Raw genomic sequence first — 22,281 nt, 5'->3', positions numbered from 1 at the left:
TCCTCACCATCCTGGGAGCATTGCATACTTCAGAGGAGTCTGAGGTAAGGGCTGTGCCCTGTGGTTGAAGCAAAGGGAGGCAGTGTGCTTTGTCCTGGCTCTCCTCCTTGCTCCATGTGGATTGCTCATATCCTTTCCTGGTGGAATAAAAAGGCTCCTTCCCAGTGTCTTCCTGAGGCCTTGTGGAAGAGCAGGCAGCCTCTCACCTCCAGGACTGGGCTCCGTCTGCCAAACTCTGCATTATTCAGCCTCAGTTGATTCATGTCAGGTCTTCTCTCCTTGCCTGCCTCCTCCCACCACCCCAGCTGGAGCGTGCTGCCGTGCAGAACCGGAGCAACTGGCCTGCCGCCGCCACTCCGGTTAGCCTGGTTCAGCTGCTGCCAGGCCTGGGCTGAAGGCTGAGCTGCCTGGGGAGGATCAGTGAAAGCTCTGGGCCCTGTGTGTGTCCCAAGTGCTTGATGTTACGCAGGGCTGGCTTGGGTCGCAGTCAGGCTTTTGGAAGCTCCCCCGAAGGGCTGCTACCAGTTGTGGCAGAAGGAGAAGTAGTGTGGGTGAGACTCAAGCAGCTGTGCTGCAGCTTCATTTAGACTGTTTCAGAGCCTTTGATAGCCTCTGCTGTAAGGGCAGGCTGAGGGAGCTGGGGTTGTTCAGCCTGGGGAAGAGAAGACTCTGAGGGTGCCTTGGAGCTGCCTTCCAATACCTGAAGGGATGCTACAGGAAGGCTGGAGAGGGACTTTTCATGAAAGTGTCTAGAGACAGGACAAGAGGCAAGGGTTTGAAGCTGAGGGAGAGCAGGGTTAGACTGGAGCTGAGGAAGTTGTTCTTCAGTACAAGGGTGGTGAGACACTGGAACAGGTTGCCCAGGGAGGTTGTGGATACCCTCTCCCTGGTGGTGTTCAAAGCCAGGTTGGATGAGGCCTTAAGTCCAGTTGGGAGCTGTCCCTGGCCATGGCAGGGAGGTTGGAGTCGATGACCTCTGAGGTTCCTTCCAACCTAAGCCATTGTGTGATTCTATGATTGATCAAGGAAGAATGCTACCAACAGGAGATGTGTGGCATTTTCCTCACTGGAGACTGTTGAAATGGAGAAACTTTTGGCAGAGGTGGCTGGGGTGAGAGTTGAACCTCCTCAGGTGTCACTTAATGGATTAGGTGACATCTTGGCTCTTGATTATCTAGCATACAATCACTTGGTTGATCTTGATGCTTGTTTGCTTGTTGATGCTCACCTGGCTGTCCTTAAAGCTACTGCACCACCTGAGGAAATCTGCACACCAGTAGCACCTCCCACGGGACACAATGCATCACCTTTGGGGTTGTTCTAAAATAAGATTTCTTCTTAGGGTGTATTTAGTGTGCCACAAAGGCTTCAGGACATTTTGATGTCTCCCTTATTTATGGGTGCAGTGTGTGCTTGGGCATGCAAGGTCAAATGATGGTGATCTCAAAGTGAGCCTGGGTGAGAGACCAATGCTGTCTTCCTGGCAAGCAGGTCTGAAGTTAGTTACCTGAGTCAGAACATTCATTTTCCAGTGTGTCACTGATCTCCAAGCAAAAGGACCACGTTAAACCCTGCTGGAACACAGAGGCTTAGCAAAATGTAGTGTGAATGCAAGGGAACAAAGGTCTGTCAAGTGTCTCTCTTGCTGATTTTCTCCTTGCTCTACGTTTCCCAGTTTATTCCCCTTGTTTCCCAGTCCTGCTACTGGCTTCTGACCTCATTGTGTCACCTGAGCTGCTGACTGTGTGCTGAATTACATCATCTCTATCATTTTATTTTCAGCTCCCACTTGTTTTCCAGTTTGGGCCTCTGATAACTGGTTTCCATTGACCTACAGCCTCATGTGTTACTATTTCCTCACCTCCAGTTGCAAACCTTTGAAGCCCTTGTGATACCTGACTGAACCCATCCCTGCTGCTTTGTCACACAGACCTGGCTTAGTCAGCACTGGGGTATTTTCCAGACACAATTCAAAGATTAGAGTGAGTAACTGGACCTTGTCAGCCCTTGTACTATAGAAACCACTGTCCTTTCTCAGGTAGCCTTCAGCTAGCTGATTTGTATCTCCTAACCATGTGGTCCTTCCCTCAAAGTAGGGATGCTGGACTTCAGGAGATTAATTCATAGATTCACAGAATGATTTGGGTTAGAAGGGACCTCAAAGGTCATGTAGTTCCAACTCTCCTGCCATGGACACTTCCCACTAAACCAGTCTGTGGGCCTCATCCAACCTGCCCTTAACACCTCCAGGGAGGGGGCATCCACAACCTCCCTGGGAAACCTGTTCCAGTGTCTCACCACCCTCACTGGAAAGAATTTCTTCCTGATCTCCAGTCTAAATCTACCTCTAATTCAGAGGTGTCCTGTGGTCTGTTTGCTCAGGAGATCAGCTCATACTTGTCTTAGTGATCCCTTATGGCCTTTGAGTCCATCAGGCATAGCTTTAACCTGGAAAGTGTTGCAGATTTCTTGGGATCAAGCTTTCCTGTCTGTACAAAGGTGACACACAAGCTAACATTGTGGTGATCATCCTTATCCTGTTATCAGCACTCCATAAATTTGGCATGATTTGGCAATGAAGAGCATGGAAAGAGGGTTTTGCTGCTGTAGGTGATGGATCTTGTATGCATTTTAAACACTGACACTGGAGAGAAGGAAGAAACTTCAGCTGAGGGTAGTGAGATGCTTGCTGAGGTTGCCCAGAGAGGTGGCAGCTTCCCCTTCCTTGGAACCATTCCAGGTCAGGTTGTTTGGGGCTCTGAGCAACCTGCTCTAGTTGGAGACATCCCTGCTGAGCGCAGGGAGCTGAGCTGGGTGACCTTGCAAGGTCCCTTCCCACCCAAACCATTCTCAGATCAGTTCCTTGTTACTAGACTTTGTAAATAAGAACAGCAACACTGCTTATCAGAGTTAATGACCTGCCTTCCTCTCCTTGTGTCTGCTGGAAATACGTGCTGCTGCTCCTCACCACAGTTCATTTTAATGGCTTTTATCTAATGACACTGGAATTAATCACCTTTAACATATTTGGTGGTTTCTTAGGGCACCGTTGTCAGCCTAGCAGAAGATAAATGCTGCAGCGTCAGAAGGTTCTGTGCAGAGCGACTCAGTACTGACACCTTTGTGAAGGGTCCCAAAGATAGAAGGGTATTTCATTTTAATTCTCATTTCCACAGCTTTTAAAGTCTCCTTCTGACAATCTTCATGAGCAATAAGGAAGCCCAGTGTAGAGGTCAGCCTTGAGGTAGCCCTGCTAGTTGGAGGTGTCCCTGTTCACTGCAAGGGTGTTGGACAAGATGACCTCTGAGGGTCAACCTGTGAACCGATGAGATTGGTGCAGTTACTGCTGTGATGCTGCTTGGTTCTTCTTCAAAACCAGCGTCCTCCTCAAGGACAAAAAGATGGTGCTTGGTGGTGCATGGTTCCAGGTTCTGGTGGGGTTTTTAGGGCTGTATAAATCAGCTTCCAAAATAGAATCTGCTGTGGCAGGAGGGAAGGAGTAAAATGTCTTGTTGCTAAGGAACATGACAGAGAACTGGGAGATGTGACTCAGTTCTTGGCTTTGTATCATTTCTCTTCAGCAAGATGTGGGTCCACAGAGCCTGCTCCTCTACGTGTGAAGGGATGGATGATGTTAAAAATATTTACTGGGGTTTTAAGGAGGGGCTGAGAGAACTGATGGTGGTGGGGAACCAGCTGAACCCAGTCCTCTCACACCGTTAAATGTCTTCCTGAGTGTTTGCAGATATAAGAAGAATAGGAAATATGTGGGAAAACCAAACCCAGTTTCTCATTCCCTGATTCCTGGTTCTGCTCTTATTTTTGTTTGTTTGGTTTTTTTGGTTGTTTTTTTTTTCAGTGTCTGTCACTGCTCTTTCTCTCCCTGCAGCAGAGTTTAATTTTAGAGGAGAATGAGTCTTGAGGAGCTAATAGCCTGGAAAAATTTGAGCTTGACCTGCTGTAAATCTCTTCAGAGAGGATGGATTTCACTTTTGTTTTGTCATCTTCACTGTGGTTTTCATACAGCATTTCCACCCCTTCTCCCCTCTGTGCCTGGATATTGCTGTTTGTTGGTGTATTTTGAACTCTGCAGCCACATGTGTGCTTGCTCTTGCCCTTAGCCCCACACTCTCCTGGCAGCAGGGGCCAGCTGGGCTCTGCCACGTGTCAAATCACTGCAAATAAGAAGAGAAACAAACCTGCTGGGCTATGTGGGGCAGCAAGCACCCTCCAAGAGCTTCTCTTGGAGTCAAAGTTGACAAACCCTACGTTAGGAATCATGCTGCTGACAATGGTCCTGTGAAGAGGAGCTCAAAACCAAAACAGTGATAGCAACAGGACAGCAGACAGGTGTGGTTTGTTCAGCTGGCTTTAGTTTCCCTTGGCCAAGTCTAATGAGGGGTGTCCCCTGGGAAGCTGGAGGAAGGGAGATTTAGGCTGGATATTAGGAAGAAATTCTTTACAGTGAGGGTGGTGAGGCACTGGAACAGGTTGCCTGGGGAGATTGTGTATGCCTCCTCCCTGAAGGTGTTCAAGGCCACGTTGGATGAGGCTGTGAGCAACCTGGGCTAGTGGGAGGTGTTTTTGCCCATGGCAGGTGGGGTTGGAACTGGAGGATCTTGCAGCTCCTCTTCCAGCAGGCTAAGGGTAGTTTGCAGCGTGTTGGCTTCAGCAGGGAGCTCAGCATAAGAAGGTCCCAGTTTCCTGCTCTCTGCTCCACCACCCCCTCACTCTGGCTGCCACAACTGCTCATGCTGTAAGAGCATCAGGTTCAGCAGATTAGTTGTAATCTGGGTTGCTGCAGTGGCTCAGCTCACAGTGCAACCTCATGGAAAGGTGGAGGAATTCAACAGGAGCTGCCACAGTGGCTGTGAGGGCAGCAAGTCAAGGAAGATGCAAGATACACCTTCTGAGGAGCAGCTGAGGGGACTGGGGTTGTTCAGCCTGGAGGAGAGCAGACTGAGGGGTGCAGTCTCTACAGCTACATGGAAGGAGGTTGGAGTGAGGTGGGGGCTGGGCTCTTCTCCAAGGGAAAATGTGATAGGACAAAGGAACGAGTGGTAGGAGAGCAGGTTTACACTGGAGATTAGGAAGAAATTCTTTCCAGTGAGGGTGGGGAGACACTGGAACAGGCTGCCCAGGGAATTTGTGGATGCCCCCATCCTGGAAGTGTTCAAGGACATCGTGGATGAGACCTTGAGCAACCTGGGCTGGTGGAAGGTGTCCCTGCCCATGGCAGGGGGTTGTAACTAGACAATCCTTAAGGTCCTTTCCAATCTACACCATTCTATGAATCTATGATTCTATGCTATGATGAGGAAATGGCCTCAAGTTGTGCCAGAGGAGGTTTAGGACATTTGGAAAAATATCTTCCCCAAAAGGGTTGTCAAGACCTGGAACAGGGCTGTGGTGGAGTCCCCATCCCTGGAGGGGTTTCAAAGCTCTTTGGATGTGCTGCTGAGGGACAGGGTTTAGAGGTGACCTGGCAGTGCTGGCTTAGGGCTTGGACTCAATGACCTTAAAGGGCTCTTCCAGCCAAAACACTCCTATGATTCCACAGCCCAAGAGATCCTTGTGAGCTTTCAGTGGGTTCCCAAAGTCCCCCAGGAGAAGCAGGTTGTGCTGAACAGCCACAAAACTGCTCTGATGGCTGACACCTTTCTCCAGGAAATGAGCTGCAGGAAGCATATCCTGAAGGGGCTTCTCAGTCCCTGGCACTGAGGGTGCACAAGCCCTGCCTTTAATGGAGTAATTGTTGGTTAATGGATTTTATGAATGGCAGGGGAATTTCAGGCCTCACCTCCTACAAAAGCAGCAACAGCATGGTTGGATTGATGAATGTTCCTTAGGGAGGTACAGACCATGGCAGCTTCCCAAAACCACAATGAACTACCTGGCACGGCTGTCCCTTTTTTCCTTCCCTCCCTTCCCACCACACGAAGGCTTTAGCCAGCCTGGTTATGTCAGCTAAGGCTGGGATATTTTTTTCTCACTCCTAAGTGACCTGTTCGTGCCAGCAAACCTTCAAAAGCAGCCCAGGCTTGGGTGGGGTTTTTATTGTTTGGGTTTTGATTGGGGTTTTATTTTCAGCCAGCCTCACTGTGGAGAGTTTGATGGAATAGTTGCTGGTTCAGGCCAGGGTGTTCAGCCAGAGCTGCCTTTCTGAGGAAAATCAGCCCCTGCTCCTTCTAGGAAAGCCTCCATTTCTTAGGCAAGAGTTTGTCTGATAGTGGTTAAACCTGAGGGGAAAAGTGATGTGGCTAAGTGTTGGGATTTGGGAGGGGGGTTGCTAGCCCAGCAGCATCTCTGCCTTTGCAACCACGGAAAGCTGTCTGGTGGTGATGCTGCTTTATGGTCTGAATTCACTGCCAGGACACTAGGCCACCTCACATGGAGACCCAAACTCACAGAATCACAGAATGCCAGGTTGGAAGGGACTCCAGGGATGACCTGGTCCAACTTTCTAGGCTGTGAATGGGTTGGATTTAGCATATTCCCAATTCATTTATGGCACACTAAGGGCAGACCAAGGTGAATTGTTTTATCTAAATCACCTTCCTAGCAATTTTAGGTTTGTTTCCCTGATTCCATGACGTCCATTGTTCACTAACTCTGAGGGGTTTGAGAGTGGCAAATGGTTTGTTTCTGCTCTAAAGCCTGTGCCTTGCTTCCATCCTTCACTAATTCTGGGGGTTTGAGATAGGTGTAGGAGTGTGGGGCAACTACTTGTGCAGGTGCTGTCACCAGTGGGCCAGCAAAGGTTTGGAACCAGTGTTTTGCAGCAGAAAACATTTACTCTGCAAGATTCTTGGTAGCACCTTTGACATTATCCACAACCTGGGAGTGCTGTGCTGGCTTCATCTCAACCAGGATGCACCAGAAATTAAATCCCTTTGCTGGTTTGAGGGTCAAATGATGCCGGGGGTTGGGAAGGTGGATAGGAAACGTTTCACTTTTATTGCTGTTGGCAGCAGGCCAGCATACCTGCCAGCCTCCTGAGCTCTGGCAGCTTATGAGGATGGCTTATCCTTATCAGACACCTACCTGCTCTTTTGTTCTCTTCTATAACCTGTCAGCACAGCTCCGATTTTCTCCCTGTTCTCTTTCTTTTTTTTTCTTCCCCTTCCCCACCCCAGAGGAGCTCAGCTCCTATCAGTGAATCATCCCTGCGTAGGTCTGAACCTCTGAAGTCAGTTTAGCCTGAGAAGCTCTCTTCCAGAGCAGGCAGTGATTCAGAGAAGAGAAAACTCTCTTTCACCAGGCTGTTGATAAGGGCATTTGTGGTGACTGAACCTGCTCAGGCATTGCCCTGACCGTGCCCTGGTCCACTGTGGTGTGAGTGGAGGAGGCTGCTTAATGATGCAGCAAACAAGACAATTCTTTTACCCTGTGGCTTAAAGGCAGAGCAGAGTTGTGGTGTTTTAAAAGCTCAGGTCTCCTTTGTGGTTAGGAGTGTAAAGAAGGAGCATTACCAAGCAAAAGGACATCTCTGGATCATGGAGGTGGATCCATCACTCCTTTTTCTGAGGTGACAAGCAGAAGTCACTTGCTGACCTGGTCACCAGCATTAGGATCTCTGCAGTCCTGGACCTGGGTGTGTTTTTCTCCATTTGAAGTCCATTTTGTGTTGGACTCATTTAGTCCAAGCAGATACTTCCTGAAGAGCTGTGTGCAGAAGCCTATGAAACAGTTCAGATTCATGCATAGGTGTTAATAATTATTTGCCTGTTGGAGGGGTGTAAAAGTGTCTGATTCAGGTCTAGCACCTCCAGTAGCAATATCACAGGAGCCTGAAGCCCTTTGAAATACCACAGGAGCCAGGATGAGGCTCTTGTCTCCATTTATTCTTGAACAGGGCTGATAGGAGAGAATAAATGAGCCATTACTACACTGCAGTGATAGATCCAACCAGAATCTCTCCTAACTTTGTCTGGCACATCAGCACAAGCTGTTCAGTTATTGTGGGATTAAAAAAAAAACCCATCAGACTGAAAATGTGACTTTAATTAAGGCCCCCCACAGCCACAGTTTGTGCTTCTGCTTTTTGTTAAGTGATTCAGGTTTGGTTGCTGTGGGTTTTGGTGGAGGTTTGGGGATTGCAGGTGTTCAGATGGATTGGGCTGCTGGAGATCAGTGTGGTGACAGTGCTGCTAAAAGGGACTTTATCCAAGACACAGAAATATGTTAATCAGGTTTGATATAAAGAGAAGGGCTGCAGCAGCACCTGGTGAAATAGAAGGCAAATGCTCATTTTTTGAAAGGGATTAAATCATCACAGAATCATTTTGGTTGGGAAGGACCTTTCAGATCATCAGATCCAACCGTTCACCCAGCACTGCCAGGTCTCCACTAAACCTTGTCCCTCAGCACCACATCTTCATGGGTTTCATGTTCTCAGGGGTTCATCTCTCCAGGGATGGGGACTCCACCACTTCCCTGGGCAGCCTGTTCCAGACTTTGACAACCCTTTTGAGGAAGAAATTGTACCTCATGTCGAACCTAAACCTCCCTTGGTGCAACTTGAGGCCATTTCCTCTCATCCTATAGCTTGTTCCTTGGGAGGAGAGATCGACACCTTCCTGTTGCTCCAACCTCCTTTGAGGCTTTTATTTTCTGATTACTCTGCTGGGGTTTGCTGTCAGTACTTGGGGATTTAATGCAGGTTGTCTCTCCTCTGTGGGATCTGAGGCAGGATCGGAGGAGTGATGGCTGGAATTGCTTTGCTGTGCTGCAGGAGCCTTTACAACTTCCTGGGGCTATAAAGGCTTCCTCAAAGAGCCCAGCCTTTTCTACCTAGTGATTTGTTCTCCTCAGTGGAAGTCAAACTGCTTTTAAATCATGGCCACAATGGCACTTTTGTTGGGGAGGCCAGAGCCCTCCCTCTTCCAGCCTGGGCCTCAGGAAGAAAAGTTGACATTCAAGGGCATTGTTCTGTTTCCATTGAAACCTGCTGGGCCTCTCCTCCCCTTTTGCATGAGCTTGTGTCACTCACTTCTGCCCTGTGTAGCTCCCCATGGCATTAGTGGGGGATTGCTCCTCTTACCCAGACAGGATGCATTGACCAGAGGTTTCACCATAACACAGAGACTATGAGGTTTGGAGGGATGGCTCCTGAACTGTGTTTTCACTTCTTTGTAGTCTTTTTATTCTGAAGAGGATAGATTGCACCTCTTCAAACCAGCTGCCTTGGGTTTCTATTAAATAAAGCAAAGACAGAAAAAAATGCTTTTGTCTTGCAAAGGCTTGAGGAGACTCAAAGAAGACTCCTCAAAGGAGGTGGTGGTAACAAGGTGGAGGTTGGTCTCTTCTCCCAAATAACAAATGATAGGACAAGAGGGAACAGCCTCAAGTTCCACCAGGGGAGGTTTAAGTTGGATATGAGGAACAATTTCTTCACTGAAGGGGTTCTCAAACATTGGAAAGGTCTGCCCAGGGCAGTGGTGGAGTCTCCATCCCTGGAGGTGTTTAAATGGTGTGTGGACCTGGTGCTTAGGGACATGGTCTGGTGGTGACCTTGCAGTGCTGGGTGAAAGGCTGGACTGGATGATCATGAAGGTCTCTTCCAACCAAAGGTATTCTGTGAGTCAGTGGACAGGAGATGACTGGTTGTGTGAGTTTGGCCTCCTTCACTTTCCCAGGGATGCAGATCAGAGCTGTCAGGTGCTGCCCATCAGCCACCTCGGTGACAGAGCTTTAGAATGCTGCCACCTGGAGCTGCTCTGCAGCTTTGTGCTACCTTCTCCCTTCACAGCTGCCTCTTGTTATTTCTGCCCTGGCCAAGACTCAGAACCCAAGCCAAGGCTCTGTTCAGCATCGAACCCTGGAAAATCTCTTTCTGCAGATAATTGATACGAGCGTTTTGACAGCTCTTACGTGCTCTGTAGAACATGTTGTGCTTGGCCCTGCCCAGCTGAGCCAGAGCTAAGATGCCCTGCTTTGTTTTGCTGTGCAGTGTCAAAGAAACACGGCAAGCTCATCACCTTCCTTCGAACATTCATGAAGTCGCGCCCAACGAAGCAGAAGCTGAAGCAGAGGGGGATCCTGAAGGAAAGAGTCTTTGGCTGTGACCTGGGAGAGCACCTACTCAACTCTGGCCATGATGGTAAGGAATCATCCTTTCTTGAGTTCTTCCTCTGTTGGGAATCGTGTTTTAGAGTGATGATAGCTAGCAAAGGGGACTACAGAGAGAAGTGTGACAGAAACGGGGTGGCCGAAAGGTAAATGCTGCTAAGAAGCATCGTGGGAGCTCTGAAGATGGATGGATAGAGCCACTGAAGATGAGCTCTTTAAGATTGAGGAGGGGAGATGTAGACTGGAGATCAGGAAGAAATTCTTTAGAGTGAGGAGGGGGGGGGAGACAGTGGAACAGGTTGCCCAGGGAAGTTGTGGATGCTCCCTGCCTGGAGACATTCAAGGCTAGGCTGGATGAGGCTTTGAGCAACCTGGTCCCGTGGAAGGTGTCCCTGTCCATGGCAGGGAGGTTGGAGCTGGATGATCTTGAAGGTCCCTTTCAACCCAAACCATTCTGTGAATCTTAACCACTTGAATTCTTCAAATAAATATGGGTTGGGTTTTGTTTTTATTTACAGGGAAAGAAACTTTATTTGTGTGTCATTGCCAATGAATAATGAAGTGCTGTGTTAAATCCATACAGTACCTGGGTACCTTTGTGTGATGGCAGCAGGATTTGCAATGTAAATCCTCCACCTGCCTTTTCCCTTGGAGTTCACAACATGGACAGGAATTCTTTTGGCACAGTTTACTTTTCCTCTCAGTTTGTTACCATGAGCTTTCTGTAGCTCTTCTCTGTTCCTTTTGCCTTCCCACACCAGCAGCTTCAGGAGGTAGCAGAGGAGAGCTGTGCCTCCAAGCAAACCATTACAGTTGTTCCTCTCTCAGATGAGATTTTGTTTCACATGCTCTTTCTTCCCCTCTCCCTGTGACATCTCCACTCTGGGCTGTGAGGTCTGGAGGTAACTGCATTGCTGAGAAGCAAACAGGACTCAAATTCTTTCACAGTTCACCAGCCAAGGTCATTCCCACAAATGGCTCATGGTGAGGGTTAGTTAGGAAAGCAGTGTGGAGCAACCACAGGCTGTAGCCAGCTCGCCCAGGATTTAAAACCATCAGGAGATGAGTGATGTGTGCAGCATCACTGTCTGCCTCTGTCAGCTTGGTGAGCTCTTCCCCAGGTTTGCTCCTTGCCTGATGATTTTGCAGCAGAGCTCTTGTGCCAAAGTTGTTCATCTGATGTCTGCCAGCTTTGCATGGGGGTTGAAGGAGAGTGATGTGCAGGATGGGAGAGGAGTTTCTGTGTTAAATTGGTTTTTAGCAGTGCCCCAAACTCCTAATTCATGAGTGCCTCCTGGAAAAGGGATGCTTAAAGGGTGGGGAGCTGTTTTGTGATGTTTTTCCAGCTGATTCAGTTGGTAACAGCCATGTGCCTGCCATGAAGTGTTTTACTACCAGTTGATGAGTAATATGAGCTTGTTCTTATGGAATCAGGTCTGTGGCAAGGCTTGTTGGCTTGTTAATTGGAACCAGTAGAGATCTTTACTGCTGAGGCTTGAAAAGCATCAGAGAGCCAGCAGCTGGATGGTTTGGAGACAGAAACAGACAGTAACCCATGTGAGAGCTGCATCAGGAGTTAGGTAATTTGCACTGCTGGGTAGCTATAGAGCTGGTTTTATATTCATGCTGTGGGAGCAGTCTTGGAGGGCAGGAGACATGCCAGTGGAGTGAGCTCATTAATGGCAAAGAGAGAAAATTCTCTTTTATCCTCAGCCCTCCTCCTGTCCGTTTCAGTTAGGCACAAGTCCGCAGTCATTAAAGCTCTTCCCTGCCCTCCATGCTGACTTCTTCCCCCAGCTTTAGGGGGTACACTTTTTCCTTTAGCATTAAAAGACACATCCCTAGCTGAAGTGAGCTGTTGTGACTCCACTGCAGGCTCCTGTTTGACAGCCTCTGGGAGCTCACTTCTCGTCCTGGTCGCTCCCCTCCCGTGCAGTGGAGCGGCTGTGACTGTGCTGTGCTAATGAGGTCTCATCAGCTGAGAAGCTACCAAGTTGTTTTCACCCTTGATTGGAGAACCCTTTCCTAACTCCCTGGGGTGAAGCAGCTCCAGTTTGAATGTTGCTAAGAGGGGCAGGTCTCCATTTCTCACAGCAGGGTTGGTTTGTGCTGTGTGATTCACCTCCCTGCCCTGTGTTCCAAGTGACGTAATGCCCAGGACTGGTTTTGCGGAGCCGTTCCTGGGAGCCTGTGGCTCCAGCTGGGTGCATGCACAGCATTTGAAGATTCCCTCATTCTCTAGCATTAAGGTTGCTCAGCCTTGCAGCCAAATGCGGTGTTGATGTGCTGAGAGAGGACTGAGATACCACAGGAGACCCTAAGCTGAATTAGTTAAAGCCAAGCTGCAGTCCTGCTCCTTCACCTCATAACCAGAACATCCAAGAGTGTTGTCATAGCAGCACAGAGAGCTGGAGCTGAAGCCTCTGCGTGGTGCCTACTGGTAAAGCTTTGGGATTACATCTCAGCCCAGAAACCCCAAAAGAACCCAAAACATTCATAGATTGGGGTAGGTTAATGCCAGTTTAGATAGGTTCTGTCTAATATCCGAAAGATTTAGTAGGACTGAAGGAGAAAATAATCCCAGAAGGGGATTGGAAGGGACCTCTGGAGATCCTCCAGTCCAACCAAAATAGGGTCACCCAGAACAGGTTGCCCAGGATCACAACAGCCCCAGGGCTCTCGGCCTTTCCTCCTCACAGCGATGCTCCAGTCCTCTTTGTAGCCTCCACTGGACTCTCTCCAGTAATTCTCTGTCCCTCTTGAACTGGGGAGCCCAGAAGTGGACCCAGTCCACCAGCTGTGGCCTCATTAGGGCAGAGTAGAGGAGGAGGAGAACTTCCCTCCACCTGCTGGCCACACTCTCGGACAATTGCCCTTTTTGGCCATGAGGACACATTGCTGGCTCACAGACAACTTGGTGTCCACCCACACTCCCAGGTCCTTCTTCTTGAAGCTGCTTTCCAGCAGGTCCATTCCTCACCTCTACTGCTGAGGTTATTCCTCCCCAGAATAATACTGCCCAGGGTGTTTGAAATGAGTGGCACAGCATTCCTGTGCTCCTCACAGACCTAACACTGAACCAAACTGGAGTTGTGGTGAGGATTTCATTGATTACCAGCTCTGGGAAGCTGGTGGAATCTCACTTTTCAGCAGTGTGCTGTGAAACAAGGCGAGCAGCCATGAACACCTGGAAGTTTGCTTGTCTCTTAGCTGGGAAGTGGTGAGAGATGAGGAAGGACAGAGACTCAAACAGCTCTAACATTTTTTTTTTCATGAACACTGTGTTGAGGCAGCTGCCTTGGGTTGCTTAGCTAGGAGAAGATGGTTTTGCTGTCATGTCTCTGCATACCCCAAAGGGAATTTGCAAGCACAGAGGGAATGTTCTACCTACTGCAGTATGCTGCCTTTTTGCTGCCTCAGCAAGTCATCACTCATCACTGCAGCCTCTTTCAGGAGGAGAATAAATGTGGAGGATACAGAAATGTGCCCTGTTCAACAGAGTGAGAGCCCTGGTGACACATCCTGCAGAGCTCCATGCACACATTTCACATGCAGGATGCACCAAGGTGTAAACCAGGGAAGCTTTTATCTTGGTTTGCCTGAGTTGTTGAGGTCAGCCTGGCTCTAAGGCACAGAGCTCTTCTGAAAGGTTCCTCTGAGGCTGGCATGACACAACTTGCAGCTGCTGAACTTCAGGTCTTGTTTACTGGAGTTTCTCCTTAGGGGAAGAAGGTGACTGGGTAAGGTGGGAGGAGTGGAGGAAATAGGATGGTGCTGCCTTTTCATTTTTTGTTTTAATTGATGTGTGTGGCTCTGAGAGCCAACACCATGAGCAGGTATGGGGGTAGGAAAGGATTTGAACAGATGTTGTTATTTTGACAGTGACAGTGGTTGGGGTGAGTGCTGCACCTTAAACTCTCTGCCTGGTGATTCATGCTGGGGATTGTGGAGAGGATTGGGCTGGCAGCTGGAGATAGGCAGTGTCCTGGGTTTGGTTATGTTTGGTTGAATTCCAGTTTGTAGTCTGCTGGTACTTTCCAAACAAGGATGGAGCCCATCTGTGGTGGGAATCATAGAATGGTTTGGGTGGGAAGGGACCTTTCAAGGTCATCTAGTCCAACCCCCCTGCAGTCAGCAGGGACATCTGCAACTAGGGCACATGGCTAAAAGCTCCAGACAGCTTGACCTGGAATGTTTCCAGACATGGGCCATCTCCCACCTCTCTGACCAACCTATTCCCTTTTGGAGGATCTAGATCTCATTTTTGATTGGACAATACCAGTGATCTGTGATCTGCTGGACAAGGCAGAGCTTTTCCTGCTGAGAAAGCAAACGCCTACAGAGAGCATAGTTCACCAACACACCTGAATCTTGCTCTCTGTCCTTCCTATTCTTCCCAGTTCCCCCAGTTTAGGAGCAAGTTGGGCAGGATTAAAGCCAAACTCAAATGAAAGCTGAGATTTCTCAGAGCTGTGTGCAAGATCAAATTCTTGCAGATCTTGGTCTTGTTATGTACTAAGCACTAGCAACAGCTGTTTGCAAGGGGTGGCTTTATTCCCCTGTGCTGGTGGTTGTGCTCTTCAAATAAGCTCAACAGCACCTTGGGATTTCAGGTGACATCCCAGCTTGGTCTGGGTCTTCTGGTGTTACCCTTCCCTTCAAGCCATCCACTGGCTCTGCAGCTGGCTGATGTAGTTGCTTTTGATGCTAATTCATTGCAGATTTGGAGGGAGAGCACTGTTACCAGAACAGAGCAGCACGAGGAATGAGGTATCTTGGGCAGCATCTTGGCAGGCAGCTGCATCAATCTGGTTCCCCTTAGCTCAAGCAGAAGTTTGGTAATCTCTGTGTCATCTCTTTGGGTCCTGGTATTAATGTGAGGAGTCCCTTTTACTAGCTAATAATTTTCATTACAATAAAATTCTGCCTGGGTTTGGATCCGTGCCACCTGTGAGAGAAGCCTTCATCTGGAATTCAGGCCAGCCAAGCCTTACATATTTCTTCATTTTTAGTTTTTCTTGATGATTTAACTCTAGGAGGATTCATTCAACTGGTTTCCACCCTCTCTCTTTTTTGCTAGAGACTGAAATTGAACATGACAAAAAAGAAAGCAAACTTGGCTGAGAAGTAGAAACAGATTTACACAATTGTTGGTTTGGGGTTGGTTTTTTTTCCCCCTTTCTTTAAATACTGTTTTTAACTGGAAGCACAAAGGCAGCCCCTGAAAGCCACGAGTTTCCAATCTGTATTCTGATGTCCTTGGTGGGGAATTGATTTGCTCCAAGTTTTTCCCTTCAGAAAAGAAAAAAAAAAAAAACCAACAGAAATAGATCTTCCAGCTTTACCTGGGCTCACCACAGCACAAACAGCAAAGAGATTGGTGGCAGCAAGCCTGGGACGTAGTTCTTCAGGTATGCTTGGAATTGTTAGGACTTGAATGCTGCCAACCACATCAATTGATTTATTGAAGCACTTCTTGTTCTGCCACAAAGGGTTGGTGAAGTGCTGCACCACAGAGGCAGGTCCTGTGTGTGGTGTTAGCCATAACATTTAGCTCAGAGTGATGAAATTGGCCACAGTCATTGCCATGGGCTGAGGGGAATGTTGGCTGGGGATGAGGTTGAAGGTTTCTGTGAGCTGCTTTGACTCAGTGAATGAACCCTTGGGGTATTTTTGTGCTTTTAATAGGTGTTCTCAGAGTATCCAAACTGACAGGTTGGAATGGGAATGAAAAGGTTTCAAGTCTCTTAAGCAGGTTCAGATCTGGCATCCTGCTTTTATATAATGGCCAGGTGGGTTTGGAAGCTCTCCAGAGAAGAAGACTCCACAGCCTCTCTGGGCAGCCTGGGACAGGGCTCCAGCACCCTCACACCAAAGAAGTTTCTCCTCCTGTTCAGATGGAACCTCCTGGGTTCTGGTTTGTGCCCAGTGTCCCTTGCCTGCCACTGGGCACCATTGAGAAGAGCCCAGCCCCATTCTCTTGGCCCCCCACAGGTCCTTTAGCTCTTGCTGAGCATTGATCAGATCCCCTTTCAGGCTGCTCAACAGCCCCATGGCTCTCAGCCTTTCCTGCTCACAGTGAGGCTCCAGGCCCCTCAGCATCTTTGCAGCCTCCCCTGCACGCTCTCCAGTAGTTCCCAGTCTCTTGAACTGGTGAGCCCAGAGCTGGACCCAGCCCAGATATAGTGAGACCAGTCAGCCTCAGGCATGCCCAAACCAGTTGCCTTTCACTATTTCACAATTTATAGTCATTTTAAAATCAAAATCCATCTCCAAAGGACTTGGCCGATCAATGACCCAAGCTGGAGTCAGAATTCTGGCAGGTTGAAGTGGAACCTGGGTGCTCAGGAGCTCCAACCCATCTCTCAAACACCTTTCATGGCCATGGGGAACTTGCTTGGTGTCTCCCATTCCATCTCCACACCTGTAAAATGAAACTGCTAGTCTGGATCCACCCCTGAGGTGCCACTAGGGAGGGTTTCTGATACTTGTGAAGTACTTAGAAGATGAGGAGGGTGATATGACCATCAAGTAGTATTTACTGAGGTTGGCATGTTAGATCCAGAGCAGCCTTGTAGGAAATGAGTAGACTTAACCTGTGTCCCTTGTATTTATTTTGTTTCTTAGTTGCCTCAGACATTTTGGAGCCCAAACAGTGCCACCTTCACTGGGGTGATGTTTTTAGGTGCCTCTGCACACACAAACCAGCTCAACATTTTAAAAAACAGACCTAGCAGCCTGGACAAAACTGTACAAATTAACCCAAATGGCAGAAAATACTCCTGCAGATGTCTTCTCCCCTACACAAACTCCTTCAACAGGAGTTGATGGTTTTTAAGGGCTGATAGTTTTGAGGCGGTTTGGGCAAATCTCCAAAGATAACAAACACTGTTATTGCTTGGCCAGCTGTGCTCTGAATTGCTGGAGCACAAGATTATTGGGTCTGGGGTTAGCATCATAGGATCACAGAATGATTTGGATTGAAAGGGACCTCCAAAGGTCATCCAGTGCATCCCCCTTGCAGTCAGCAGGGACATCCTCCACCAGAGCAGGTAGCTCAGAGCCCTGTCGAGCCTGACCTTGAATATCTCCAGGGATGGGACCTCAGTCACCTCCCTGGGCTACCTGTTGCAGTGTTCCAGCACCCTCATGATGCAGAACTTGTTCCTAACATCCAGTCTAAATCTTCTCTTCTCTCATTTCAATCCATTGCCCCTCATCCTGTCACTGCAAGCCTTTGCAAACAGTCCCTCTGCAGCCTTCTTTCAGCCCCCTTCAGGTGCTGGAAGGCCACTATTAAATCTCCCCAGGCTGAACAACCCCAGCTCCCTCAGCCTGTCCTTGTAGCAGAGGTGCTCCATCCCCTCATCATCTTCGTGGTCTGCCACCAGGTCCATGTCCTTCCTTTGTTGAGGGCTCCAGTACTCCAGGTGAGGTCTCACCAGAGAGGTACACATGGTCCCCATGGAGAATTACTGATTTTGAGGGAAATCCTTGCAGAAAGGGGGAGCTGAGCCAACAACACAAGCTTTTGCAGTGAAGAAGGGAGATGGTTTCTCTCTCCCTTTCCTTTCTGGTTTGTTTTTTTTTTTTACACTGCCTGCAGCTGCAAGAGAAGAAATTCTTGCTGCCTGAGTGACCCAGAGGACAGCAGGGAGTTGAAAATTAATTGGCATTTCGAAACATTACAGCTGTGGGGGGAACAAACATGAGCAGAAATGCTGCAGGAATGGTTTGGGCTCTTATCCTGCCACTCTTAGCAAGGTAGATGCTCTTCCCCTCTTAACCAACTGTAGTAAATAGAGTTGCCAATGTCATGGTGTAAGTGCTTGGGCTTGGGCAAAGAGCTCTCTGTAAATATTTAAACATTTTGGGTGAGTTTGAGGGTGGGAAGTAACTTCTCACAACCCCAGCAGGCAGGTAAGCTGCCACAGTATGTCCCTGCCCATGGCAGGGGGGTTGGAACCAGATGATCTTCCAAGTCTCTTCCAAGTTAAACCATTCTATGAATCTCTGAATTGATCTAAAGAGCAAACACTAGAACACAGTTGAAAGAGGAATCATTAGTAGTAGCTTCTCTTGCATTTGTGGATGTTTTGTATGAAACCCTGAAAAGTCAACCCCAGAGAACTAGCTGGATGCAACCTGAGGGGTGGGTCAAGCTCCAGTCATTGATACAAATGCAGTGAGGCACCACTTGCAGTCCTCAAGTGCCAAACCCACCCAAGAGCAGCCATCCCCACGGCACTGAGAAGGCTGCTGATCCCACAGCACTTTCCAGAGGTGGTTATCCACCTCCCCAGCCTGATGCAACAGGTTTGCCGTTTCTCAGGCTTGAACTTTGCACTTTGTTTTTACACAGGTCCCTGGGAAGCTGCCATAAAACAAACAAAAGAAAAGAAGTTCAGCCTTAAAAAGCAGAGTTCAGGTCCATACATGGGCACTGCTCTTGCAACCTGCTCATGGTTTATGACTCTTTCTTCCGTTATTGAGCTTTCTCCCAAGTGCAAGAGTCACACTTCAAATAAAAATCTTGTGTGTTACCAGGAAGTAGCACAGCTTGTGACAGCAGGACAGGCTTTAAGCAGCTCATCGACTGCATAAATCATTTTAATGTGGATCACTTCTTAGAAATCAGAAATCGTCACTTAGAAATCAGGAGCCTCTGGAAGAATAAGGTTGCTGCTTGGTCTGAGTGCTGCTTCTCCTGGGGATTCAAATGTGAGGACATGATTGAAACATCAGTACCTGAAGGGGGCTACAGGAAGGCTACAGAGGGACTTTTTGCAAAGGCCTGCAGTGATAGGATGAGGGGCAATGGCCTGAAATTAGACAAGAGGAGATTTAGGTTGGATGTGAGGAACAAATTCTGTGCCATGAGGGTGGTGGAACACTGCAACAGGTTGCCCAGGGAGGTAGTTGAGATCCCATCCCTGGAGATATTCAAGGTCAGGCTGAACAAGGCTCTGAGCAACCTGATCTAGTGAAGGATGTCCCTGCTGACTGCACGGGGCTCAGACTGGATGATCTTTGGAGGTCCCTTCCAACCCAAACCATTCTGTGATTCTATGACCATGGATCATCTTTGTGGCTTCCTCTGGACCCACTCCAGCAGGTCCACATCTCTCTTGTGTTGGGGACCCCAGAGCTGGATACCATAGTGCAGGTGAGGTCTCACCAGAGCAGAGGACTTCAGCCTTACCTTATGGCTGGTTGTTTCAATTTCCATTCCTGTGACTCAAAACCTTGCCCTTAACCTTCTGAGATGTGCCTTCACTCTGCTGTGGGTTTTTTATGTGTTTCCTAAGGCTGGTTACACAATGTTGATGGCCATGGTTATTACCTTTGTGTAGGCAGTTCTGAGTGGTGCTCAGCACACTTCATTTCATTGTCCTTGTTCCTGCTGGGCTGCAGGTTTAGCTTTCCCTCTGTGTGTGCTATGTGTGGAATTCAGCTGAGCAGCTGCATTTCAGGAGTGCTCTGGTCCATTAACCAGCCCAAAGGCTTGGCTTGTGCCACAGCTTCACCTTATTGCTGTGAGACTGTGGAAATGACCCTGCTGGAGGCGGGGGGGATCTTGATGGGAGGCCTTGCTCCCCAGGCTGAGCAAATAGTTCTGATTCCAGTAACATCCTGAGAAAACAAAAACAAAGCAAGCCTCCCAAAAACCCAGGGAGGGAACATTGCAGAAGATGAAAGAGGGAAAAAATCAACCCCAGGATGATAGGGGAAAAAAAAAAAAAAGTGCCTCATTTTGAGCTGGATCGAAATGGTCTTAGAATGAAAACTCATAAAACTTCTGCTTGCTCTTAATGGCAAAGAATTAACAGTTAATGGGCCCTGGGAAATGCAATAAACCTTTCAAAGCAGCTGAAAGATGCTCAGGAGCAAGCTGAATGCATTCCTTCAGCTTCTGTGGTGATGAAGTGTGCTCCAGCCGTGTCCTGGGCTTCATCCTCAGCAGGTCGAGGGATTTAGATTAGATAGAAGGAGAAAGTTCTTCCCTGTGAGGGTGATGAGGCACTGGTCCAGGCTGCCCAGAGAGGGGGTAGGTGCCCCATTCTAGGTCAGGTTGTCTGGAGCTCTGAGCAACCTGCTGTAGTTGCAGATGTCCCTGCTGACTGCAGGGAGGTTGCACTGAATGAGCTTTAAAGTCCCTTCCAACCCAAACCATTCCATGATTTGTTCAAAGATCAGAAGGATCAAGTCACCATTCCAGCAGAGGGCCTTCAGGTGTAAGTAGAGCTCTGCTTGAGTTTCAGGCACTTCTCCAACCATGCAGAATTCCCCCAGAACATCTGTGCTGCTGACATGATGTATTTAGCTGGAAGAACAGCTCCTCCTGCTATCCAGATTAGGGAAAGCACTGAAGCTACCTGCTAGAATTTTTTTCAGTGTATTAATGATTCTATGATTTCAGTATATTAATGATTCTAACTGTGCCCAGGACCTTCCATGGTGACAAATAAGCCCTTGGTGGTGCTTACAGCCCTCACCTTCCTGCCCTGGCTGATGTTGTCACAACAGGTTGCTGCTCAGCTGAAGGGCTCTATAAACACCACTCCTAGCATGCTGCTTGTTTACACAGCCTAGATAACCCCCAGAAGGGGAAGGCCTTGGAAGCACACAGAGCTCACTCCCTGTGGCACAGCCTTCAATTAGGAAGCACAGGAGGGTGTCCTGGCCATGGTCAGGGGGAGCACATAAACAGGAGAGCTTGGCAGGGTAGAATCTCTGTGTGCATCACCCTTCTTGGGTGGTGTCAGCCTCCCTGGCAGGAGTTAGGCAGGGAATGTGCTGGTTATTTATTTGCTGCTTTGTTTATTTCAACTGGGGCTACTAACCGCAAGGGCAACCCTGGTGAGGTTCCAGCATGGAGCATTAAATTGGAATTTTGCAGCTAAGTGTTGTCAGATTCATAGAATGGTTTGGGTTTGAAAGGGATCTTGAAGCTCATCCAGTTCCAAACCCCCTGCTGTGGGCAGGGACACTTCCCACCAGCCCAGGTTGCTCAAGGTCTCATCCAGCCTGGTTTTGAACACCTCCAGGGAGGAGGGGACATCCACAACCTTCCTGGGCAACCTGTTCCAGTATCTCCTCACCCTCACTGGAAAGAATCTCTTCCTAATCTCCAGTCTAAATCTCCAGTCTAAATCTCCCCTCTTCCAGCACTCAGAAGCTGTTGCTTATCCTGCCTCAGATGCCTAAATGTGCATCAGGTTGACTCCTAATGCAAACAGTTGTGGTGCCACTCAGCTCCTGAGGCTGGGAGAGGTACCTTGAGCTTCAGGAAGGTTTCCTTCTGCAAGTATCTCCTGGCTGGAAGTTGAAATGACCATTGAATCTACAAGAGAGATCACCTCTGCTGGCTTTCCTTTTCCCATTAATGTTTCCAAGGCTGTTTTCTGTGCCACACTAAAGTCTGACTGACTGTGGCTGGACTGTCTTTGGGTATGGTTGGTCCAGGACCAACCTGCTCTAGCTGAGCCTGTCTGACTGCCATGCCACAAAGATTTACAGGGTTAGTCCTGTCCTGTGCTGGAGTGTGGAGCTGCTGTGCCCTTAGCCCAGGATACTCATTTTCTAGGGAACCACATAAAATGAGGCTTTTCTCTTTGCTCCACAAGCGTTTGCTGCAAGCCAGGGAGGGGGAGAGCACAGAGCATCTAAGTTCAGCAGCACTTAGGAGAACTGACTGGCAGATGGCATTTGCTGCTTGATATAAGGGGATTTGCCACATGACCTATTCAGAGTCTGTGTCATGTGGCAAATTGATCAGACCTGGCATCTCCATGCAAGAACAAATCTGCACTGTCAGAGGAGCTGGAGCAAGAAGGTGGCTTGCAGAGAAATCCATGAGGATCTGAGCTTTTTCCATGGGTATTTGCTGATACAAGAGCTCAATCCTGACTTTCTTCCTGTGTTCAGAGCAGTTTTCTCTCCCTTTGATAAATCAAGTCGTTTGCTCCTCCTTAAGCTTACAAGGATGGACAGAGAGCTCCAGCAGTGGATGCTGCATGAGGCTGAGAAGTCAGCTGGAAGGAATCAGTTGGTGAAGTGGCTTGAATATTAACTTGACACCTAATGATGTCCTCTGGGCTTGTTTTTTCCATTCTGTCATACCCCAGCCTGGCTGCAGTTTGTGTGAGTGTGGTGTGTTGAGTAGCTATCTAAATCCAGTCATGCTCCAGTAGACATTGGGGATGCAAT

At 48.5% G+C, this 22,281-nt stretch overlaps 1 protein-coding gene across 2 annotated transcripts in view; it reads left to right on the top strand.

The window, feature by feature from the left end:
* The window catches only part of ARHGAP32 (Rho GTPase activating protein 32), a 137,297-nt gene that overhangs the window by 97,036 nt on the left and 17,980 nt on the right, over positions 1-22,281 (top strand). For both annotated transcript variants that reach the window (XM_054395651.1, XM_054395650.1), the window contains one exon: positions 9,953-10,102. In XM_054395651.1, the coding sequence (XP_054251626.1) occupies positions 9,953-10,102 (150 nt within the window). The remainder of the gene's footprint in view (positions 1-9,952; positions 10,103-22,281) is intronic.

This window comes from Indicator indicator, chromosome 34, assembly GCF_027791375.1.
Source record: "Indicator indicator isolate 239-I01 chromosome 34, UM_Iind_1.1, whole genome shotgun sequence".
Taxonomy (NCBI): Eukaryota; Metazoa; Chordata; class Aves; order Piciformes; family Indicatoridae; genus Indicator; species Indicator indicator.
Note: the sequence above shows the minus strand (reverse complement) of the source record. Positions and strands in the feature narration are given on the sequence as shown.